This window comes from Micrasema longulum, unplaced genomic scaffold (genome assembly GCF_059751315.1).
Source record: "Micrasema longulum isolate JH-2025_06_02 unplaced genomic scaffold, ASM5975131v1 h1tg000165l, whole genome shotgun sequence".
NCBI lineage: Eukaryota > Metazoa > Arthropoda > Insecta > Trichoptera > Brachycentridae > Micrasema > Micrasema longulum.
This window is the reverse complement of record NW_028277370.1, coordinates 373,968-392,763: the sequence shown is the minus strand read 5'-3', so window position 1 is coordinate 392,763 and position 18,796 is coordinate 373,968. Positions and strand designations below refer to the sequence as shown.

Sequence of the window (18,796 nt, the reverse complement as noted above, 5' to 3'; positions counted from 1 at the left end):
ATTGTTTCATGTTTAGTTACAAAATTATTGCTTGCAAAAAAGTGGACTAAAGCCTAAGGTGAGGACTGAGGGATTTTTTTAAAGTATTCAAATGACTAAGGGATTTTTTCTCAGGGAAAAAACTCTTGGACTAAGAGATTTTTAGGACTAAGGGATTTTTTGAAATTCAAATAATATTTTCTAAATCATTTTTCATATACAAAACTCGATATGGGTATTCTTTATTGAAAAATTGATTAGGTATAGTTCAGAAAATGCTCTACACGGCAGTGTTGCCAACTCAAAACCGATAAAATTTGACTTAGGCATTTTTTAAAAATGGGCATCCATAGCTTCTTTTGAAAGGTGCATCATTGTGCAAATGTTGACATCAAAAGATTTATTGTTTTCAGCGGGATGTCTTGAGTAGTTCTCTCTCAGGAGGAATGCAAAGAAGGCTCAGTGTGGGCACTGCCTTGTGTGGGGGCTCCAAAGTAGTATTGCTGGATGAACCTTCCTCAGGAATTGATCCTGCCTCCCGGAGACATTTATGGGACTTATTGCATGCTGAAAAGCAAGGTACATACGTTATTTATCTTTTAGTTCTCTTTTTCAATTTAAATTTATCTTACAAAATCTAACATCACTGATCTCTTCGCGACTAAAACAGTGTGGGATGAAGTTGGATTGGCATGGCTTAGCTCGAAGTCTTATGTTTTTATGAATATATTGTATACCATTATTGTATTGCCCTTGTTTGTCTTTGCTACATAGTTTTATGTTCTTTTTGTTCAGTTTCTTGTATTCATGTTTTTTCACGTAACTGTTGTAATTTGCTTAGGCAGTAAATATAATAAATAAAATAAAATGAAATAAAATAAAAATCAACAAAAAATCCGAATTATTTGTTTTTTACTATGTGACTTTCAATAAAATCTCAACAAGCGTAAATCACTAAAGGCAGCAGATAGAACTTACTGACATTTTAGGCAGATTTTTATAATTTTTTAAAGTATGACAGGTTTCTTTCTAAAAATCACATTTTGTTTGTGTTTTGGTATTTGTGCAATAAAACATTAAAAAAATCTTCATTATTTGAATTATTTCTAATATTTCCTTCCTTTCACTACTTCTTTTGGCTCGCATCTTCTGGATTATAAACAAGCAAGTCATTAAACCGAGTTTTAGCAACCTCGCTTCATTGAAATCCCTCTAGATATGTCTCTCAAACTTACAAATTGCAATTTCTTAAATTGGTGTTCTTTAGGTTAGTGACTTTTGCCTGAACAGCCACGATATATTATTCGTTTGTAACAGGTCGCACAGTAATCCTGTCAACTCACTTCATGGATGAAGCAGAGATCCTCGGAGATCGAGTGGCCGTAATGTCTGGTGGGCGACTGCGTGCTGTGGGCTCCCCGTTCTACCTGAAGAAGAAGTTTGGCTCCGGGTATCGTCTCACAGCCACTTCTCGCGGCCTCCCCTCCGCTTCCGTGACTACCCTGATCCACCGACATATTCCTCAGGCCACCCTGCACTCAAACATAGGTTAGTACTTTTAGAATAGTTCTCGTGGACTCGTATGCATTTCTTTCAGCAATGCTCCCAACATTTCCATAACTTCCTGGTAGAACATTTGTATGATCCCTACCGGCCACTCATCTGGTTTCATAAATTATTTTGAATATAGACTCCACCTAATGTTTATTCACACCCTTTAAACCAATTGTATAAATACAATGGCACTTTCACCTACATGGTCCTCTTTTAAATTTTGAGATTAAAGGTACAAGGATACATGTAATAACCAATTGAAAATTCTGTTGGCACTGGAGTACACTTCCCAATAAAGTTGAATGGTTAAAAATATTAAATTCTCTAAATTAATTTGTTTTAGGTTCAGAGCTAAGTTATTTACTGCCGGATGAGTTATCTGGATCCTTTGAACCCATGTTAAAGGAACTAGAAACAAAACAGGAAGAACTAGGTCTTACAGGCTTTGGTATATCGGCAACCACTTTAGAAGATGTGTTTATGAAGTGAGTACTGGCAAATTAAATAAATTAACCTTCTTTTATTTCATCAGCATTCGTTTGTTGCAAAAAGTCACATCATTTTATACCATAAAATAGTTCAACTAAATATATCGACTGTGTTCTGGACAAAGGTTTCAAATCACAACTATGGAAAAAGCGGTTCTATAATTTTAAATGAGTTTTCAACCAATTATGTAGGTCTTATACATATTCTAGTAAAAGTATTTAAACCACAAACATCTATTGGTGCAATCATTTTGCCAGAATGTGTAAGACCCACATAATTTGTCAAAAACACATTAAAACTAATAAAAACAACCTTGGCCAAAATTATGGTTCGAGGCCTTAGTTTTAAGCACAGCCGATATTTGAAATATGTATAAAAAGATTCAAAAATCAAAAAGTTTATTTCTTACTCTGTATAGTGGTAAGAGATTTTTGTTATCCGCACTATTTTGTTTTTACCTTATGATAGTCTTATTTTTCTTGAGGTTGTTGATTTGTTTCATCAATACATTTGCAAAAAAAAAACACTTGTTTCATATTATAATATGTGTGTCATTTTTTAATATGACTTCTTCACAATATTTTAAATAATCCCACTTCGCCTGTTTATCTGAGAGAGCTCATCCAACCTCTTTCACAACACGGACTATCTCTTCGTTCTAGTAACGAGAGAATCCTTTTAATACCCTGTCATCGCTCTAATTTTCTTGCTTCCTCTTTCACAGTAGTAGCCGCTCGATTGTGGAATAATCTACCCACTAATGTTAGAGACGCCCCTTCTTTATTTACATTTAAGTCAAGATTGAAATGTCACTATCTAAATATTTAAATTGTTCCTTTATCCTTCTTCTTTCCTTCCCATCCCCTCTCCTCTCTTCATAGTATAGTGTTATTTTTTTCTATATATATTTATTTTTGTTAATCTTTGCTTTTAATTTTTGTATAAAATTGTAAGATTCAATGTGTCCATGTATTTATAATTTTCTCAAACTGAACGGTTTGGGTAGGTAGGAAGAAATTTCCTTAAGGCAATATGCCCGCCCTTATATGTATATATATTGTATATGTAAATAAAGTGTCAAATAAATAAATAAAATTATGATTTTTCCATAATTATTCAAAGTAAATCATTAAGCACATTGGTTCAAATAATCTAGTTTTGATGAATAAAGTATTATGCAGAATGTTCATTAAACCCCGGTTTAAACCATCATCGTGGTTTCGGATGTGACCGGGTTTAAAGAACACCGTGTATATTATGGTAATCGCACAAACCTCTTTGGTATGAACCAACTCAATCGGAATTTAAAAAATATTTAATGGGTTTTAATGTTTGTATCAAATGAAAATTCATAAACGAAGTCAAATACATGATGAGGTTTTGTCAAATTCTGATTTTTGGGGACATGATAATTGAAATGTTTCTTATAGAGTCGGAGTAGACACTGTTGAAAATGGCAATGATCAAGATCACATTACCTACAAGGAGGACAACAGCAATGGAGTAACCGTGAATAATAAATTACCGAACAATAATCACGCCGTCGAGTGTAGTAAGTACAAATTGTTTTTTATGTACTAAAAGATTAATCAAATACATGTGGAATTTAACTGCCAATTCATTTTTATTGTTATTTTTACTTAGCCCATATGCACATACATTTTGGTACTCCGATGGCAGAAGGGACCACCTGTAATTTTTTCAGTTTTTTAGTTTTAATAAATATTTCAGTAAATAATATTAATAATAATTCATTAGTGAGAAATGTTTGTCCAGTTGTTTTAACACTAAAATATTTTAGTTTTTAGATTGATTCAAGGTCTTTTTTCAGCTTTCCTGAAATTTTTTGAAAATACAGATGGTCCCTTCTGCTATTTGACTACTGATTTATTACCAGAGAATCTATATAACATAAGAGCATTTTAATCGTGTCCACTAGTTAGGTTAGCCTACATCTAAAATGGCTAAGCCCATTCTAAGATGTAGATTGTTTTGTAATCGTCAGTAGTTTTTATAAGCACTATGTGAAGCTTAACACGGGCACAGTTTAAAAAGCCATAATATGTTGGTGAATATATATACAAATGTAATTTGAAATTAATTAATAAAATATATATCGACAGTTATTTAAAATATGAAATAACGTTTAATGTATTCATGAACATTCACATCGTAAATCGAGCTTATGTAATATAATAAAAAATTTACATACATACACACAAATATAAACAATATGTCTGCAGTAATATTTCTTTTTAAAATTGTTTTGCATTTTCATTCCTTTATTGCGACTTTCGGTAATTTAAAAAACATTAATCTTTATTTTAGTGGACACCGACAATGGCACCATGGTTCGTTACACAGGAATGCGGCTGTACATGGAGCAGATGATCGCCATACTGTACAAGAAAATGGTGGTCACCTTACGCAGTTGGATACTAACCTTCCTCCAGCTTCTCATCCCGATTCTGTTTATGATCATTTCCATCATGAGCGCCCGCATGTGGGACATCTCGGCGGAACTACCTGCTCTGGAAATGGACATGTCCAAGACCTACACCAAGAGTGTGACCCTATTGTCCCATACTGCGGACGCCAGGGCTGATAATATCACCCAACAGTACCTCAAATACTTTAGTGATGCCAGTATTGATACCATGCAAGTTGTCGACACCAAAACAATGTCCGTCGAGGATTTCTATTTACAGCAGGTAAGCATATTTATTTATTTTTGTCCTTACCCTACTTAATTATACATATATTATGTCTTGAGACATATATGTACTCGTACTATACTTAGAACTATATTTTTTATTATTTTCTTTATGCAGTATTTGTATGTATAAGTGAGTGTAAATTCAGTGAGGAATTGTATTAAAATCTTAAAACTATTTTTATTTGTATTTTTTTACACCACAACAGGCCAGAAGGCCCATTTACAGTGGAAATTACAGCACATAATACCTAGGCTTGAGAAAAGTAACTTTTTGCGCCCTCACTACGTTCGAGAACCGAACCCTCAAACATCTGAAGAATGTCAGTCCATACATGTGACCTAAATGATAACTGGTAAAAAAAAAAAACTAAAAGTACAGAAACATACAATTTCGTAATACTAAAAGATTGTTAGCGCCATTGAACAAATGAGATAAAATAACATTAGGTAAAAACAAACATTTTTTTAAGGTACTCCTGTTGAAAAAAAGTTTTACATGAATTATTTTTATATTTATAGTAATTATTTTTCGACCGGCAGATTACGCCTCTTAAAATTTAGATAAAAGTTAGGTACTGAATGTTTGTATAAAACAACTTACCGACTTTTCTATGTCTACCTGTTTCGAGACGTACCCGTCTCTTCATCAGGAAAACGTAGAAAACGTCATAGAAAACTCGATAAGTGGTTATATACAAATATTCATTAACATTTAGTAAAATGTTTGACCACAAAGTTAATGTTTTGATTATTAATAAAAGTTAGGTACATTGGTGCTCATGTAAAGACAAAGTATTGATTGATTGAATAAGAAAGTTATCAAAGAGAAATGAAACTAAATTTGAGGAATAAATGACACAATATTTTTGGTCAAAATCTAACCAGTTTCTTGTTCAGTGTTCTTCCGTATATAGATAGACCCGTGGAATTGTAACATTTTTTTAAATTTTCAGGCGGAAAAAGATATGCCTCAGATGAGGGTACGAAATCTGGCGGGTCTATCTATTGATGAAAATAAAGTGAAAGTTTGGTTCTCCAATTTTGCTTATCACGACTTACCTGTTTCCATGATGTTAGCCTACAATGCCATTCTCAAAACTCTGTCTCCGAATTCCTCGTTAAATCTCATCAACCACCCGCTTCCATATTCACTTACTAACCAGGTAAGATAATCAAGTCACTCAAATGGTAAGTACAGCACTAGAAATAATAAAAATAATGAAAAATCGTCTTGTTTCAATCCTCAGGATTAGTTTGCAGCAAACGCCTGCATTTCCTGATCTTTAACTGGCCATATTATTTGCAGTTCATATTGAATTAATCTGGATTTTTTAAAATACATATTTAAGAAACAGGCTAGAAAGCTCACCAGTTATTAAAACTATTGACTTTACATGTATATTAGTCCGTACATAAATACAGTTCTTTACATTCTCCATATGGATAACCATGTGGTTTTGTTATTAAATAATATTTATTTATCCTTTCAGATAGGGATGTTGACTATGGGTGGTAATCCAGGATTCCAAATTGCCTTCAACATTGGATTCAGCATGGCTATCGTGACTGCGTTCTATGTTCTTTTCTACATAAAGGTTTTTTTATTTTTACATATTTAAAAAAAAAGTACAAGGGAGCATAAAAATCATGTACACTTTTCATTCTACAATTTATTTATGCAAAAAAATGAATATCTATATCATTCTTAACATAGTTTTCCACATACTTCTGATTTATTGGTCCACAACGTTTTGGTTGATTGCAAAATCATTTATGTACCAAAATTCTGAAAAAATTCGATGGAATGGCTGTTTTATTTTTATGTTTAAAAAAATGAAGATAATACATGTACATAGATATAGTAGATTTATATGTATAGCAGAAAAATATCTCCCCATAAACTATTTACACTAGCTCTGGAAGATGTTTTCAAAACTCTTGACTGGAACGACAGGGGTATTAACATCAATGGCGAAATTAGCGATCTCAGATTTGCAGAAAATATAGTCCTATTTGCCATGGGTGAGAAAGCTTTAAACAGCATCCCTGAAATTAGGCTTAAAAATGAGTGTTTTAAAAACGAATGTAACGTGTAATGCAAACCAGTCTTTGGTAAGCAGTCATATATCCTGAAACTTTTGTGCTCATGAAAAAAAAACCACAAATTATCAGTGACACAAAGGGGTATGGAAAAGAGAATGCTGGGTATTTATTAGGAGACAGGATAACCAACACATGGATAAGAGCGAGATCAAAGGTCACCGATGTGGTCCAGGCTGGTATTCCTAACATAATTATATTGCAGTATAGCGCGTTTTTACATACTAAATACGCATTATAACGCGCTGTAAATACGTTGGGAATACCAGCTCAGGCATGGTGGTCTAATGACAAGATATAATGTTGGTACTATTTGTTAATATAATTTTTTTTCCATTATTATTGCATTACGTATTATAACTATTTTATATTGTTATTTTTGTTTCTATTTTCACTTTCTTATTCTTTCTTTAAATATATGTTGTAATAATAGAATAACGGAATGTACCTTCTATTTTTATTACCATTTTTTATTTTTTCTACTAACTATTGTTTTCATTCCCCTATGCATATAATACTTAGGGCTGCCAACAAACATACCAGTCTTGATTTCTTTGATAACAAGTTGTCTTCTTTCATACGATCACTGAATCAAATAAAATTATAAACACCTCTCTCCCGCTTCCACTCCCACCAAGTCTACTATATACCATGGTGTCTTTCTACTTTCCTTTATAACATTTTTTTATGTATAAATATGTCCTAAAAAATGCTCATTGGCCGTCTATATAAATAAATAAAATTAAATAATTATATTACTCATTATGGATTGTAACTACATTATGTTATGTTTTTTTTTTTATTTCCTCGTTCTTCAAAGATTCCTATATTTTGTAATTTTGGTTTTATGAAGTATTTTGTAAATTTAAGTGTATTTGATATTACCTTGTGTTTAGTTATTGAAATTGTACACTTTATAGTAATCTATTGCAAAATATCATAAATATATGCAAGTACGTAAAAGGTACTTGTACCATTAAATTTAGTAAAAAAAGACAGGTTGCAGGAAGTAGTTGGATGCGGCTCATTCGGGGTAGGGTGATGTGGAGATCTAAGGGGGAGATCTATGTTCATCATTGGACACCAGAGGGCTGATGATGATGATGATAGCAGATTCGCAGCGAATATATGTCATAGATTGCATATTCATCGCTTACTTATAAGAGACTGAAATAATGTGTATTTATTGCAGCGCTCATATCAAAATATAATAAATAATTTTGTTTCCAGGAGAATAGTTGCCGCTCTAAGCTGCTTCAGCTGGCATCTGGAGCTTCCCCTTTCATCCTATGGAGTGTGGCCTTGGTGTGGGACTTTATCTGTTTCTTGGTCATCTCTCTAGCTGTCTGCTTGACCCTGGTTCTATTTAACCAGTCTGGATTCTCGACCTTCGAGGAGGCTTGTCAGTTCCTAATTACTAGTTCTTACTAATTTTATATGGACTTTTCATTTACTGTGTCCTAGTTAATTTCTCTTAAAGCTTTAATGAATGACAATTCAAGCTACTACATATATGGGGTGACTCGTGAGTCGTATGTAAAGTTATGATTTAATAATATTAAGTGTCATTACATAATCCCATCCACTTCCTCATATTTTTTAATGGCTTATGTCTTTAAAAAATAAACAATAATAAAAACAAAACACTTGTGTAAGTACTTATATAAACCAAAAAGTTATAGTGGCTAACATAGAAAAAAACACACATACCTAAACCCATAACTTTAGCATACAAGACAAAATATAAAAAGTTTTGTATCGACAGAGCAATGTATAATGTCAAAGTAATCAGTGACAGGAGACAGTGTAGTTGTTGTCTCTGGTGTTGACTGTTTAAATATTGTATAACTTTTAATTTGAGTTGTTTGAAAAATAATTTTGAATATTTACTTTTTAGCCGTGATGTTTTTCACTTTAATGGTTTTTGGGTGGGCCATATTGCCGATACATTTTTTGGCAGCTTCCTTCTTTCAAACTCCATCAACAGGATTCTCAAGGATGTGTCTCTTCAATATACTCTCAGGTACACATTGTTTATGTTTTCCTGCCTATTTGTGATTTTAACATTGACCTAATGTAATTTTAAGTTCATAAACTAACTAATACAAATTTATCTTTTTAGGAGTTGCGACATATTTGGTAGAAGAAATATTAATTACTCCGGGACTCGATTTGGAGCATGTTGCTGAAATTCTTCACTGGTTCTTCTTAATTATTCCCAACTACGCTGTGTGTTCTGCCACCAAGTAATTCACACTCATTTTTTTACTTGATTACAACTTGCAAGTACAATAAATAAACCATATAAATAAAGTCCGCTGAATGTAGACATTTCTAATCTGGTGTTACTAAAGGAATGCATAAAGTTGATTTTTGTTATAAAACAATGCGTAATACGCTGAAGGCATTGGATAGCGGTTAATACATCATCTTCTTATAGGTGCTTTATGTCATTTTAAAACCTAGCTTACATGTCAATGTAAAATGTTCAAGCATGTTTGCAAAAAAATGCAGTATAAAATTGTATGTACATTATATACTAAATTCTTATTAACATCTCAGCGTTTACAAATAAGTTATTGTCTTGTTTTTAGGGTTTTTTTAAGCAATTGATTGTTTTTTATTAATGTGACAGACTGGTTTAGCACGCTGATGCATATTATTATATTATCATATGTTTATACAAAAATGGCACTGAATGTACCTACTGCCGACTGCGACATGGTATAAACTACTTGTACATAAACACATATTTTTTTCTACACAACACATGGTTTATCCTGAAGTTGGCCCCTGCAACGGTAGCTGAAACGTCGGCACGGATCCAATCTACACAGGGTCACCTTAAAAAGACAATATAATATAATAAAATAAAACAATATGAATAAATGGGTAAATGCTGCTTTACAAATTGATGTTTTTACTTTGTAGGAATTTGTATGATGCGTCATTGGTACTAAGCAGTTGCAAAGCCATATGCAATCTCCAGAACATACCGGATTGTGATCAGTATACAATTTGTCAAATAAGTCCACAATTTAAACAGTGCTGTAGTAAGTAAACCATTTTTTGAAGATTCATGTATTATGTACAATTGCACACAAAATATAAATGAATTAAATGTGCCCAAATCTGGCTGATTGTTTCATAAAAAAACATATTTATAAAAATAAAATAAAATATCACTGTTTTATTTGTGAGCAGTCAGCACCCAAAACAATCAGATAACGCAGTTTGTTTTGGGAATGTTTTTTATTTGGCAATATATTTTTTATTGTGCTGATTTAAAAAAATATATATTGCTACTGTGGTATAACTCATTTATAATATTTTTAGTATCTGACCACCCATATTTTGAATGGAAGAAACCAGGAATCGGACCACACCTAACTTGTATGTTTTGCGTCGGTTTAATAGTATTCTTGATATTGCTGATAAAGGAATATGGAATTACAAATATGGTAATTATTTTTATTATTGGTTTATTAAAACGTCCACCTCGTGGTGTAATGGTCAGCGCGTTTGCCTACCATTCAAGAGGTCTCAGGTTTGATTCCCGACATGGTTGATATGTAATATTTATTAAAAAGGGTGTTTCCACACAAGAATATTTCATAGTCCCTGGACTGGTTCCTGAAGCGTGAAACTGATCTTCTTACCTTCATGTAACAAAAATGATCAAAATAAGCCGAGATTGGTGTATCAATGCAGTGCCCTATGCACCATTAAGTGCGGAAAAGGGGAAAAAAAACAATTCATGAATATAATCTACAATATTTATTTTCTGACAACATTTTGCCATAAGTTAAATTGCACAATGTATGTCTGTCATAAGTTAAATTGAATATTTTTGAAAAAAAAAGAAATATTTGTGCTCTTATGAAAAAATCATTTGAGCTATTTTTAATTAGTCGTAAATAACTGTGATAGAAATGGGAATTAATTTTGATCACAACCTGGTTTATTTATGTATAAACTTTTAAAAATGTATTCTTTGCCTGGCATGGAACGGAATTTGTTATAGAGTAAAAAAATAATCCAGAAAATCCATGAAAATGAATAAATAAACTTTCAATGTTTGTAATATAATATTGACTGCTGCACCATAAAGTGAATTTTATATCTATATATTTTTTAGCTATCTATGTAGGATTAATACAAAAAAAAGAATCAATTTAAATCTATTGACATTTTAAAATAAATGTATTATTTTGTGTTGTAAATCTGTCGATTTTATAAACGTCGAATAAGAGATTTTATTACAAAATGTGATGCTTTATATCACAAAAGAAACCGCATGTGAATTTTTGGTGTAGGTGTATTTTTATTTCCTGAGAAAAAATTGACTAATCCACCAAATACACCAGTAGATTTTTTTTTTTTTTCTCAAACCTCACAGATTGCTGGAAATAGTTAAAAAAATATCTATGCCCTATAGCCATAGACATATAGGCATATAGGAAATACAGTAAAACCCCTTTTTTTCAAACGCTTTAGTGAGAAATGGAAAATGTATGGAAAAAATTAAATAATTACATACATTTACAAAAATAAAATTTAATTTTTTTTAATTACAAAATCATCCAAAATCGCATGTTTTGCATTCCCAAATCTATATGATGTAATTTATAACTCGTTTTTCCATATCGTCACCCTAACTTGTAAAACTCGTAAGTCTGCAAATAGTCTTAAATGATATTTTGGTGTTTTCTGTTAGGACTTCAAATAATCTATAAGTGTGTAGAACATGTATATTCGTACAGTGTTGATTTTTTTTTTTTTTTAAATGTTTATAAAAAAACATTGCTACAATTCTCTACTGAAATAAAAATTGTTTTTACTTTCCCCCGAACAAAAGTAAGTTTGGGATTTACAGGTTTTACAAGTTAGGCTGACTATATTTTGATAATAGTCAACTTTGGAAAATAACCCTACATATAGGAATGAGCGAAAGTGCTAATTTTGTCTACTTACTCAGTTGTTAGAGAAGTTCAAGAAGCGCCCCCCACTACGCTCCGCTGAGCAAGAGGAAGACAGCGACGTGGCGGACGAGAGGCGCCAAGTGGCGGCACTGACGCAGAATCAGCTATCGGACTACACCCTGCTCTGCCGAGACATGACCAAGTACTATAAAAAGTTCCTGGCTGTTGACCAGGTCTCTTTAGGTATGCAAAGATTTACTGCTTTGATTTTTTTTTATGAAGTATTGCGCTGAAACCATTCTTTATTTATTTTATTTTATTGGTGTGCATGGCATAAATGCCTTTTTTTAAAACATAAACATATCTATAATAAATATTTAAACAGAGTTATTAAACAATAAATAAATGGGTAGAAATAATAAGTTATACGGAATTAAGGGAATGCATTTGATTGGGATTCATGAAAACAAATGTAGTTATTAAACATTTAAATACAATATTTTTTAGATATAGTATATCAAAATAGGAGGGCACCCATTTTTGGTAATATATGCATTGTAGTCGAATGTGGCCCTAGATAAATAAACAAACTTGGTAACTATGGTTTCATTTTCGTGTTGCTACTTTTGAAAAATATTTCACTCTATATGGATTAATTTGTCAGTGCGTGTAACCTTTACCATTTTGTTTTACTTTTGGTGCTTATTTTAAATTAAAAAATAAAAGTTGACACCTAATACCACAGAACATGCAGAACTAACCTGCCAATGGTTATTTACAATTTGAATTAGAATATTTCATGACTGTGAGACTTTCCCCAGGAGTGCACTAACAAAGGTTATCATTAGTTATTTGGATCTTCGGTTACGTTTTTTTATATATTTAAAAAAAATAAAAATAAAATGCATTTTTCTGATAATGGTTCTGTTTGCAGGTATAAAGAGTGGCGAATGTTTCGGTCTTTTAGGCGTTAATGGAGCTGGAAAGACTACCACCTTCAAGATGTTAACTGGAGATCTGTCTATAACGTATGGTGATGCATGGGTCGTTGGAAAGTCTGTGAACACTGATATGAAAACCGTATACAATTATATTGGTAAGATGATATTTCAACATTTACTCTCGGAACTGTTAAATCAATGTTCCTGCTAAACGAAAAAAGAAGACAGTTTAGTTTGGGCTCTGCACAAAAGTTAGCATTTATGAATCTAATGATTGTAATTCGGATTATAAGACAAAATATATTGGGGTAGTTACGTCTATCAGCTGTCATGATTTACCCAGATATTTTAAGAGGCCATTTATAACGAGTTGAAGAACTCCATAAGTTGTGGTAGATGGGGTTCAAACCTTTCGATCTGTGAGTCCACAACACTATCCACGGGACCACAACTTGATTCAAATTTGAAGTTCATGTGATTTAATAGAGAAATAAAATACGACTCATATTCAAACCCACAAATTTAGAATAACGAGTGCTTGGACATTGGAATAATCAGCCGTTTTAAGTATTTATTCATCTTTTTTTCTATAGTAAAGTACGTTCTCAATGCAATATTTTTCTTCCACAAAGGTTGCAATTCCTACTGGGTCTACGCGTAAAAAATAGTTTTATGCACATATTTAACTGATCAGTAATTTTATAAATCATCCACAGGTTACTGCCCACAGTTCGATGCTCTTTTGGATGACATGACAGGACGTGAAACTCTGCACATGTTTGCTCGTTTGCGAGGGATCCCCCTTGAACAACAAAACCGCTATGTATGGGATCTTAGCAAGCGACTTGGCTATGTCAAACATTTGGATAAGAAGGTTCGAGCGATTAGTTAAAAGTAGTCAATAATTATTTAGCTTCATCTTCTTGAGTACCATCCTATCATGGCAGCAAACAACAATAAAATGACTGTGTATGTTAATGTCATGGTGCCATGCCATTTATGCCCTTGTCACAATATGCATTTTATATAAAAAAATAATGATTTTGCTTTGAGACAAATGCGTGGGTTTTTATTTGTTCTTCTTTTATTGCCTAAACCCCTAATCACAATGCACATTCAATAAAATTTTACATCTATTATTTTGATATCCTAAATACTTTATCCGAGTATTTCAATGAGTTTTATTATTTGAGTAGACTTCCATATTCCGTTCTTAAAAATATTTTCCCACTCTGTTTCAATATATTTAGAACTTGATAACTTCCTAGGGAGTGAAATCCAGCCTGTTTACAAACATTTGGACATACTAAGAACATTTATGACAAGTTAATTTATGATCTGTTCGGTTGAAAATGTATGTTAATAAAAAAATTGACATTCTTATTTTAGGTTAAAGAATACAGCGGAGGTAATAAAAGAAAATTAAGCACATCTTTAGCGCTCCTTGGAGACCCACAAGTTGTTTACCTGGATGAACCAACAACAGGTAATATTCCATCCTTTTATTCTACATTCTAGAGTGGTATATGATTTAGTTTTTCTAGATTTCCAGTCTCCACTAAAAATCTACTAATTCAATATCCTATTGCACCATCAGGTGCAGCTAAGGGAATGATGATGATATGTAAAAGGCCAATGGAATATTGTTGTAATTAAAAAGCTGTGTAAAAGAGGTGTATAAGAACCTATGCAGTTAAAACTATTGGCGGCCATTCTTACGTGCCACCCACTGCAGCCTTTTTACTTACAGAATTGTAACATTGTTTCATTCTTTACTAGATTTTCGAGTTAATTTGGTATGTTTTGCTTATGGTAGGTATGGATCCACTGGCCAAAAGGCAAGTGTGGAAAGCTGTAGCTAACCGGGGTACGGGCAGCTTGGTGCTGACCTCACACAGCATGGAGGAGTGTGAAGCTTTGTGTACTCGGCTGGCAATCATGGTCAATGGCAGCTTCTGCTGTCTCGGCTCCACCCAGCACCTCAAAAACAAATTCTCTCAGGGTAAGAATAAATTCCACAGTGGGATTGGGTTTTCTACTGTCCACTAAGAAATTTCGTTAACTTATTTAGAAATGTTTTACTGATCGACAGGTTATACATTAATAGTGAAATTGCACCGCCAGTTGGTTGCTCCGCCAACTCCAAGTAGAGGTCCTCCTGATCTGGTGCCAACAGATGTTTCATCTTCCCACCAGATGTTCAATTTCGAGCCTCTCGAACAATTCCTAGCAGAGAAGTTCCCAGGAGCTGTACTTAAGTAAGTTTTCACCGTAGTACCTACTAAGGATTTTTTTAAATGCATAATTTTTTGCAACCAGACACATTCTGTGATAAGTAGCAATACAATTATTGTTTATATGCATAGTACAACCGGTAAGGTGCATATTATGTAATATATAACTATAATATTAAAAAAAAAACAGTTTTGTTAAACTGGCAGTTTATTACCAAAGAGTAGAAAAAAAGGACTATAGCGAGTTTTAACTTTAGCAAGTTTTAACTTGCAAGATCAAGTGGATTATTTTGTGATTGACAACCTTGTTTTTCAGTACTGCTGTTTTTAAAATGTTACCATGATAAGAAAACCATTAGAACACCAGCACCCTCAATTATTTTCTACTTCCCTTTTGCAGAATGTGTTTATTATTTCTTAGAACAATAATTAAATGCTATAATATATTTTCAGGGAGTCTTATCAAGGTCTAATGACGTACTACTTACCGGACACGAGTATCATGTGGTCCGCCATATTTGGGGCTATGGAATCTGCCAAAGTTAACCTCAACATCGAGGACTATTCCATCGGTCAGACCTCCCTGGAGCAGGTCTTTCTTCAGTTCACCAAAGACCAGAAAGACTCCACTGACTAATTCCAAAACTTGTGAAAATTTAACCAATGAACCCTTCTCACTTGTGATGTGCAAGCAAAAAAATGTTGTCTAGAAATTAAAAGAAAAAGTATGTCTTGAGACTGCACTTTTTTGGGGCAAAATGGTAACAATCTAAAAAATGTTTCTTTAAAGGTCTCAAATATACCCGACTTAATTTTTTTTTAAAAACATTGATTTTAATAGTACAGAAGTAATTTGAATAGGTTCCTATTCATAGGGAGTTCTCCCTGTTAGCACAGTTTTCTAAATCATAATCTCATGAGTTCGAATCCCAGTTCTGCCAAATAAGCGGTTATATTATCACATAAGAATACTATCAGTCATTTGGTTACAGCGTTAAGAATACATTCCTCCTTTTGTATCAAACGACGATAGTAATGCCTCGATTTAAAATTAGGGAGTGTTGTAGTTGAAATAGTTTCAAATTCAGATATTTGGAAAATTTTTGAGCGTGTTTTCAAATCCGACTGTAAAAAGGAATACATGCAAGATTCATGTTCTGAGCATTTACATATAATGCCTTTAGACAATCGTAAGTGACATAAAAAAATTGAATTTAAACATATGATGTCAGTGATATATTATGATAAAGATACATAGATTCATTAAAATAGTGTGCCTAAAATACTTAGCAGGAACAAGCATTTAACAATGTGTAAATATCATTAGGTAATTACTACAACTAGGTAACTTTAAAATCAGCATTTTTAAGTTACCCATGAAAAACTCATAATTGTATATTCCTCCATGAACGCTACAAATAGAATGGTCTAGATTCATTCTTATCATATTATGATGATTTGAATGGATGACTTATCTACTTGTGATGGATAACTCACAAATGCTGATTTGAATGGATGACTTATCTACTTGTGATGGATAACTCACAAATGCTGATTTGAATGGATGACTTATCTACTTGTGATGGATAACTCACAAATGCTGATTTTGATGTTACCTAGTTGTAATAATTACCCCGCGATATGATAATGGATGAATAAATGGGTAGTTTTATGTTGTAACTAGTTAGGTGACTTTTTCAGTTATACACCAAGATAACTGCAGAATATTTTAACCACAGAAAAATCTTTATTACATTTGTCAACATTTAAAAAACTAGAGAATTCAATTTCAAAAGTCAAAATTCCAAATTTGAAGAATATGGCTGTTGTAAAGTGGCTTGTGTAGTGGCTTGGAATGTAGATGAATGTAAGTATTATTCTATAGGTCAACAATAGAACTAAAATAAGTTGTACATAGATTATCATATTTGGAACTGTTTTTTGAGTGAGTGAATAATTATTTATTACCACACATTATATACTAATTTACGTTACATTACTATGATAACAAACAAAACAAAAATCAATTTTGTAAAATTTTAAACTAGTAATAAAAAATTACTATTTTGGAATGTAGGAAATTTATGGTAGATCGAAAATTATATCATGGAAAACTTTTTTAATGGTGCATCGTTTTCATATGGGTAAGCGAAAAAAAATATTTAATAAAATATTTTTGAAATAATTTTTAACTCCATTTTTGCTTAACTGGTTACTGCATAATACTGTAACAATAGAGACGCGTTAAGTGAAATAATAATATTCCAGCTATGTTAATAAGTATAATGTTGAGTTTTATTTGTGATTTATTTTTCTTATGAAAAAAATATTGTTTTATTTGTACCTATATACTTTAAAAAAGTATGGTGATATTTATTTAAAATATATGTTTATATTTTTGTTATAAATTTATGTAAACAAAGCAGGTGCTCTAGGGAAAATACAATAAAATTGTAATATCTTCATTTTGCTACAATAGTGCTTGTTAATATGATAAAGTAACTGTTTTTAATAAAACTATGATTTTTAACAAATCATTTCAATGTAGGAGGGTTTCTGCAAAATTTGAATAGTGTTAGAGCGAAACTGTGTTGCTGGAGACCGTATTATAGGAGGGTTACCTGTGTAATGATTATATGTTACCTTTGCCAATGCGAGCAGCCATTAATATATATATGTGAATGTGAATATTTTATTACTTAGTTGATTTAAAATTAAAATAAAAAACTATTTATTTACCATTTTTAATGTTAATAATTCAAAAATATTTTTTTATCTTTTGTTAACTATATACTGCATGCATGGATATAATTTGTAATATTATTTCATTGATTTGTTCTTATTGGTAATGCGTAAGTTCTGGAAAAAATATACATATAACAGTTTGAGTACATATAGTTAAAAAGCCTTTGTGATGGACCGGAATAAAGGTCTCGTTTTAATAATTAAACATGAAATTTGTTTGATTTAAATGTGTGGTGGAGATTTGGAGAGTTTTGATGTCTTGTGAGATTATTTTAAATAGTAAAAATCAAGCAAAGTAAATTGTGAAAATTTTCATCAGTTGAAAGATTAGGCAACCGAGAAGTATCCAATAGCTGTAAATAGGAAATATTAATAGCTTAGTTTAAATGGAATGGTTCCCCCTTCTATATAGATAATTGTAATTAAAATGTTGTGACAAAAAAATTATACATATTATTATTAGTTAATTGTATTTAGTATTGTTGGGGTTAAAAAAAAACCTTGTTAGAGCAAAGATTATAAGAGCATATTAAATCTGGATTTCTAATGTAAAAGAAAGCTTTTGCGCACAGACACATTTTAAATTTTTTGTTAACTACAAAAATCCGTTCATTGTAAAAATGCAGTTTTTCATTCAAAAATTAGTTTTTGGGAAAGTTAAATAAAAATAAATATATTTAAATGATTAAGCGTAAAAACAGCATTTAAAATGTTGTTTTAAATATATATGCAATTATTAAGAAGTATAGAAATTGATAAAATAAGATTTTCAGGCGTTGCCTAGTATGTAGGTGAAATAATTCAATTAGATGAATCTCACCTGCATAAATAAAGGTTATATTCCTATATTCCTTCAATTCTATCATCGGAAATAGAGATGTTCAAATATGGGCAGAATGGTGAATGTTACACAGTGTGTAAAGTGGCAATTTAAACCAGCCAACGACAGGTCATAAGCCCTGTGGATACCTGGACTTCTATATTACCTTCTCTAAAATGTTCTTCATCTCGGTTGTAATATGTTGATATAAACAGCTCCCCAGGGAGTTGAATCCAGTCCTTGTCTACAAAAATTTGGACAAACTCAAAATATTGTTGAAATATGAAATTATTTAT

The 18,796-nt window shown here is 31.9% G+C and overlaps 1 protein-coding gene across 1 annotated transcript in view; it reads left to right on the top strand.

The window, feature by feature from the left end:
• Positions 1-15,660, top strand: part of Abca3 (ATP binding cassette subfamily A member 3) — a 34,944-nt gene extending 19,284 nt beyond the window's left edge. The window contains exons 12-30 of the mRNA XM_088242815.1: positions 393-558; positions 1,297-1,527; positions 1,877-2,018; positions 3,453-3,574; positions 4,351-4,733; positions 5,692-5,901; positions 6,229-6,333; positions 8,069-8,240; positions 8,736-8,861; positions 8,961-9,084; positions 9,770-9,891; positions 10,175-10,299; positions 11,817-12,003; positions 12,695-12,856; positions 13,418-13,575; positions 14,091-14,187; positions 14,518-14,703; positions 14,794-14,959; positions 15,389-15,660. Of these exons, the coding sequence (XP_088098941.1) occupies positions 393-558; positions 1,297-1,527; positions 1,877-2,018; positions 3,453-3,574; positions 4,351-4,733; positions 5,692-5,901; positions 6,229-6,333; positions 8,069-8,240; positions 8,736-8,861; positions 8,961-9,084; positions 9,770-9,891; positions 10,175-10,299; positions 11,817-12,003; positions 12,695-12,856; positions 13,418-13,575; positions 14,091-14,187; positions 14,518-14,703; positions 14,794-14,959; positions 15,389-15,572 (3,168 nt within the window). The 3' untranslated portion in view covers positions 15,573-15,660. The remainder of the gene's footprint in view (positions 1-392; positions 559-1,296; positions 1,528-1,876; positions 2,019-3,452; positions 3,575-4,350; positions 4,734-5,691; positions 5,902-6,228; positions 6,334-8,068; positions 8,241-8,735; positions 8,862-8,960; positions 9,085-9,769; positions 9,892-10,174; positions 10,300-11,816; positions 12,004-12,694; positions 12,857-13,417; positions 13,576-14,090; positions 14,188-14,517; positions 14,704-14,793; positions 14,960-15,388) is intronic.
• The last annotated feature ends 3,136 nt before the right edge of the window (positions 15,661-18,796 follow it).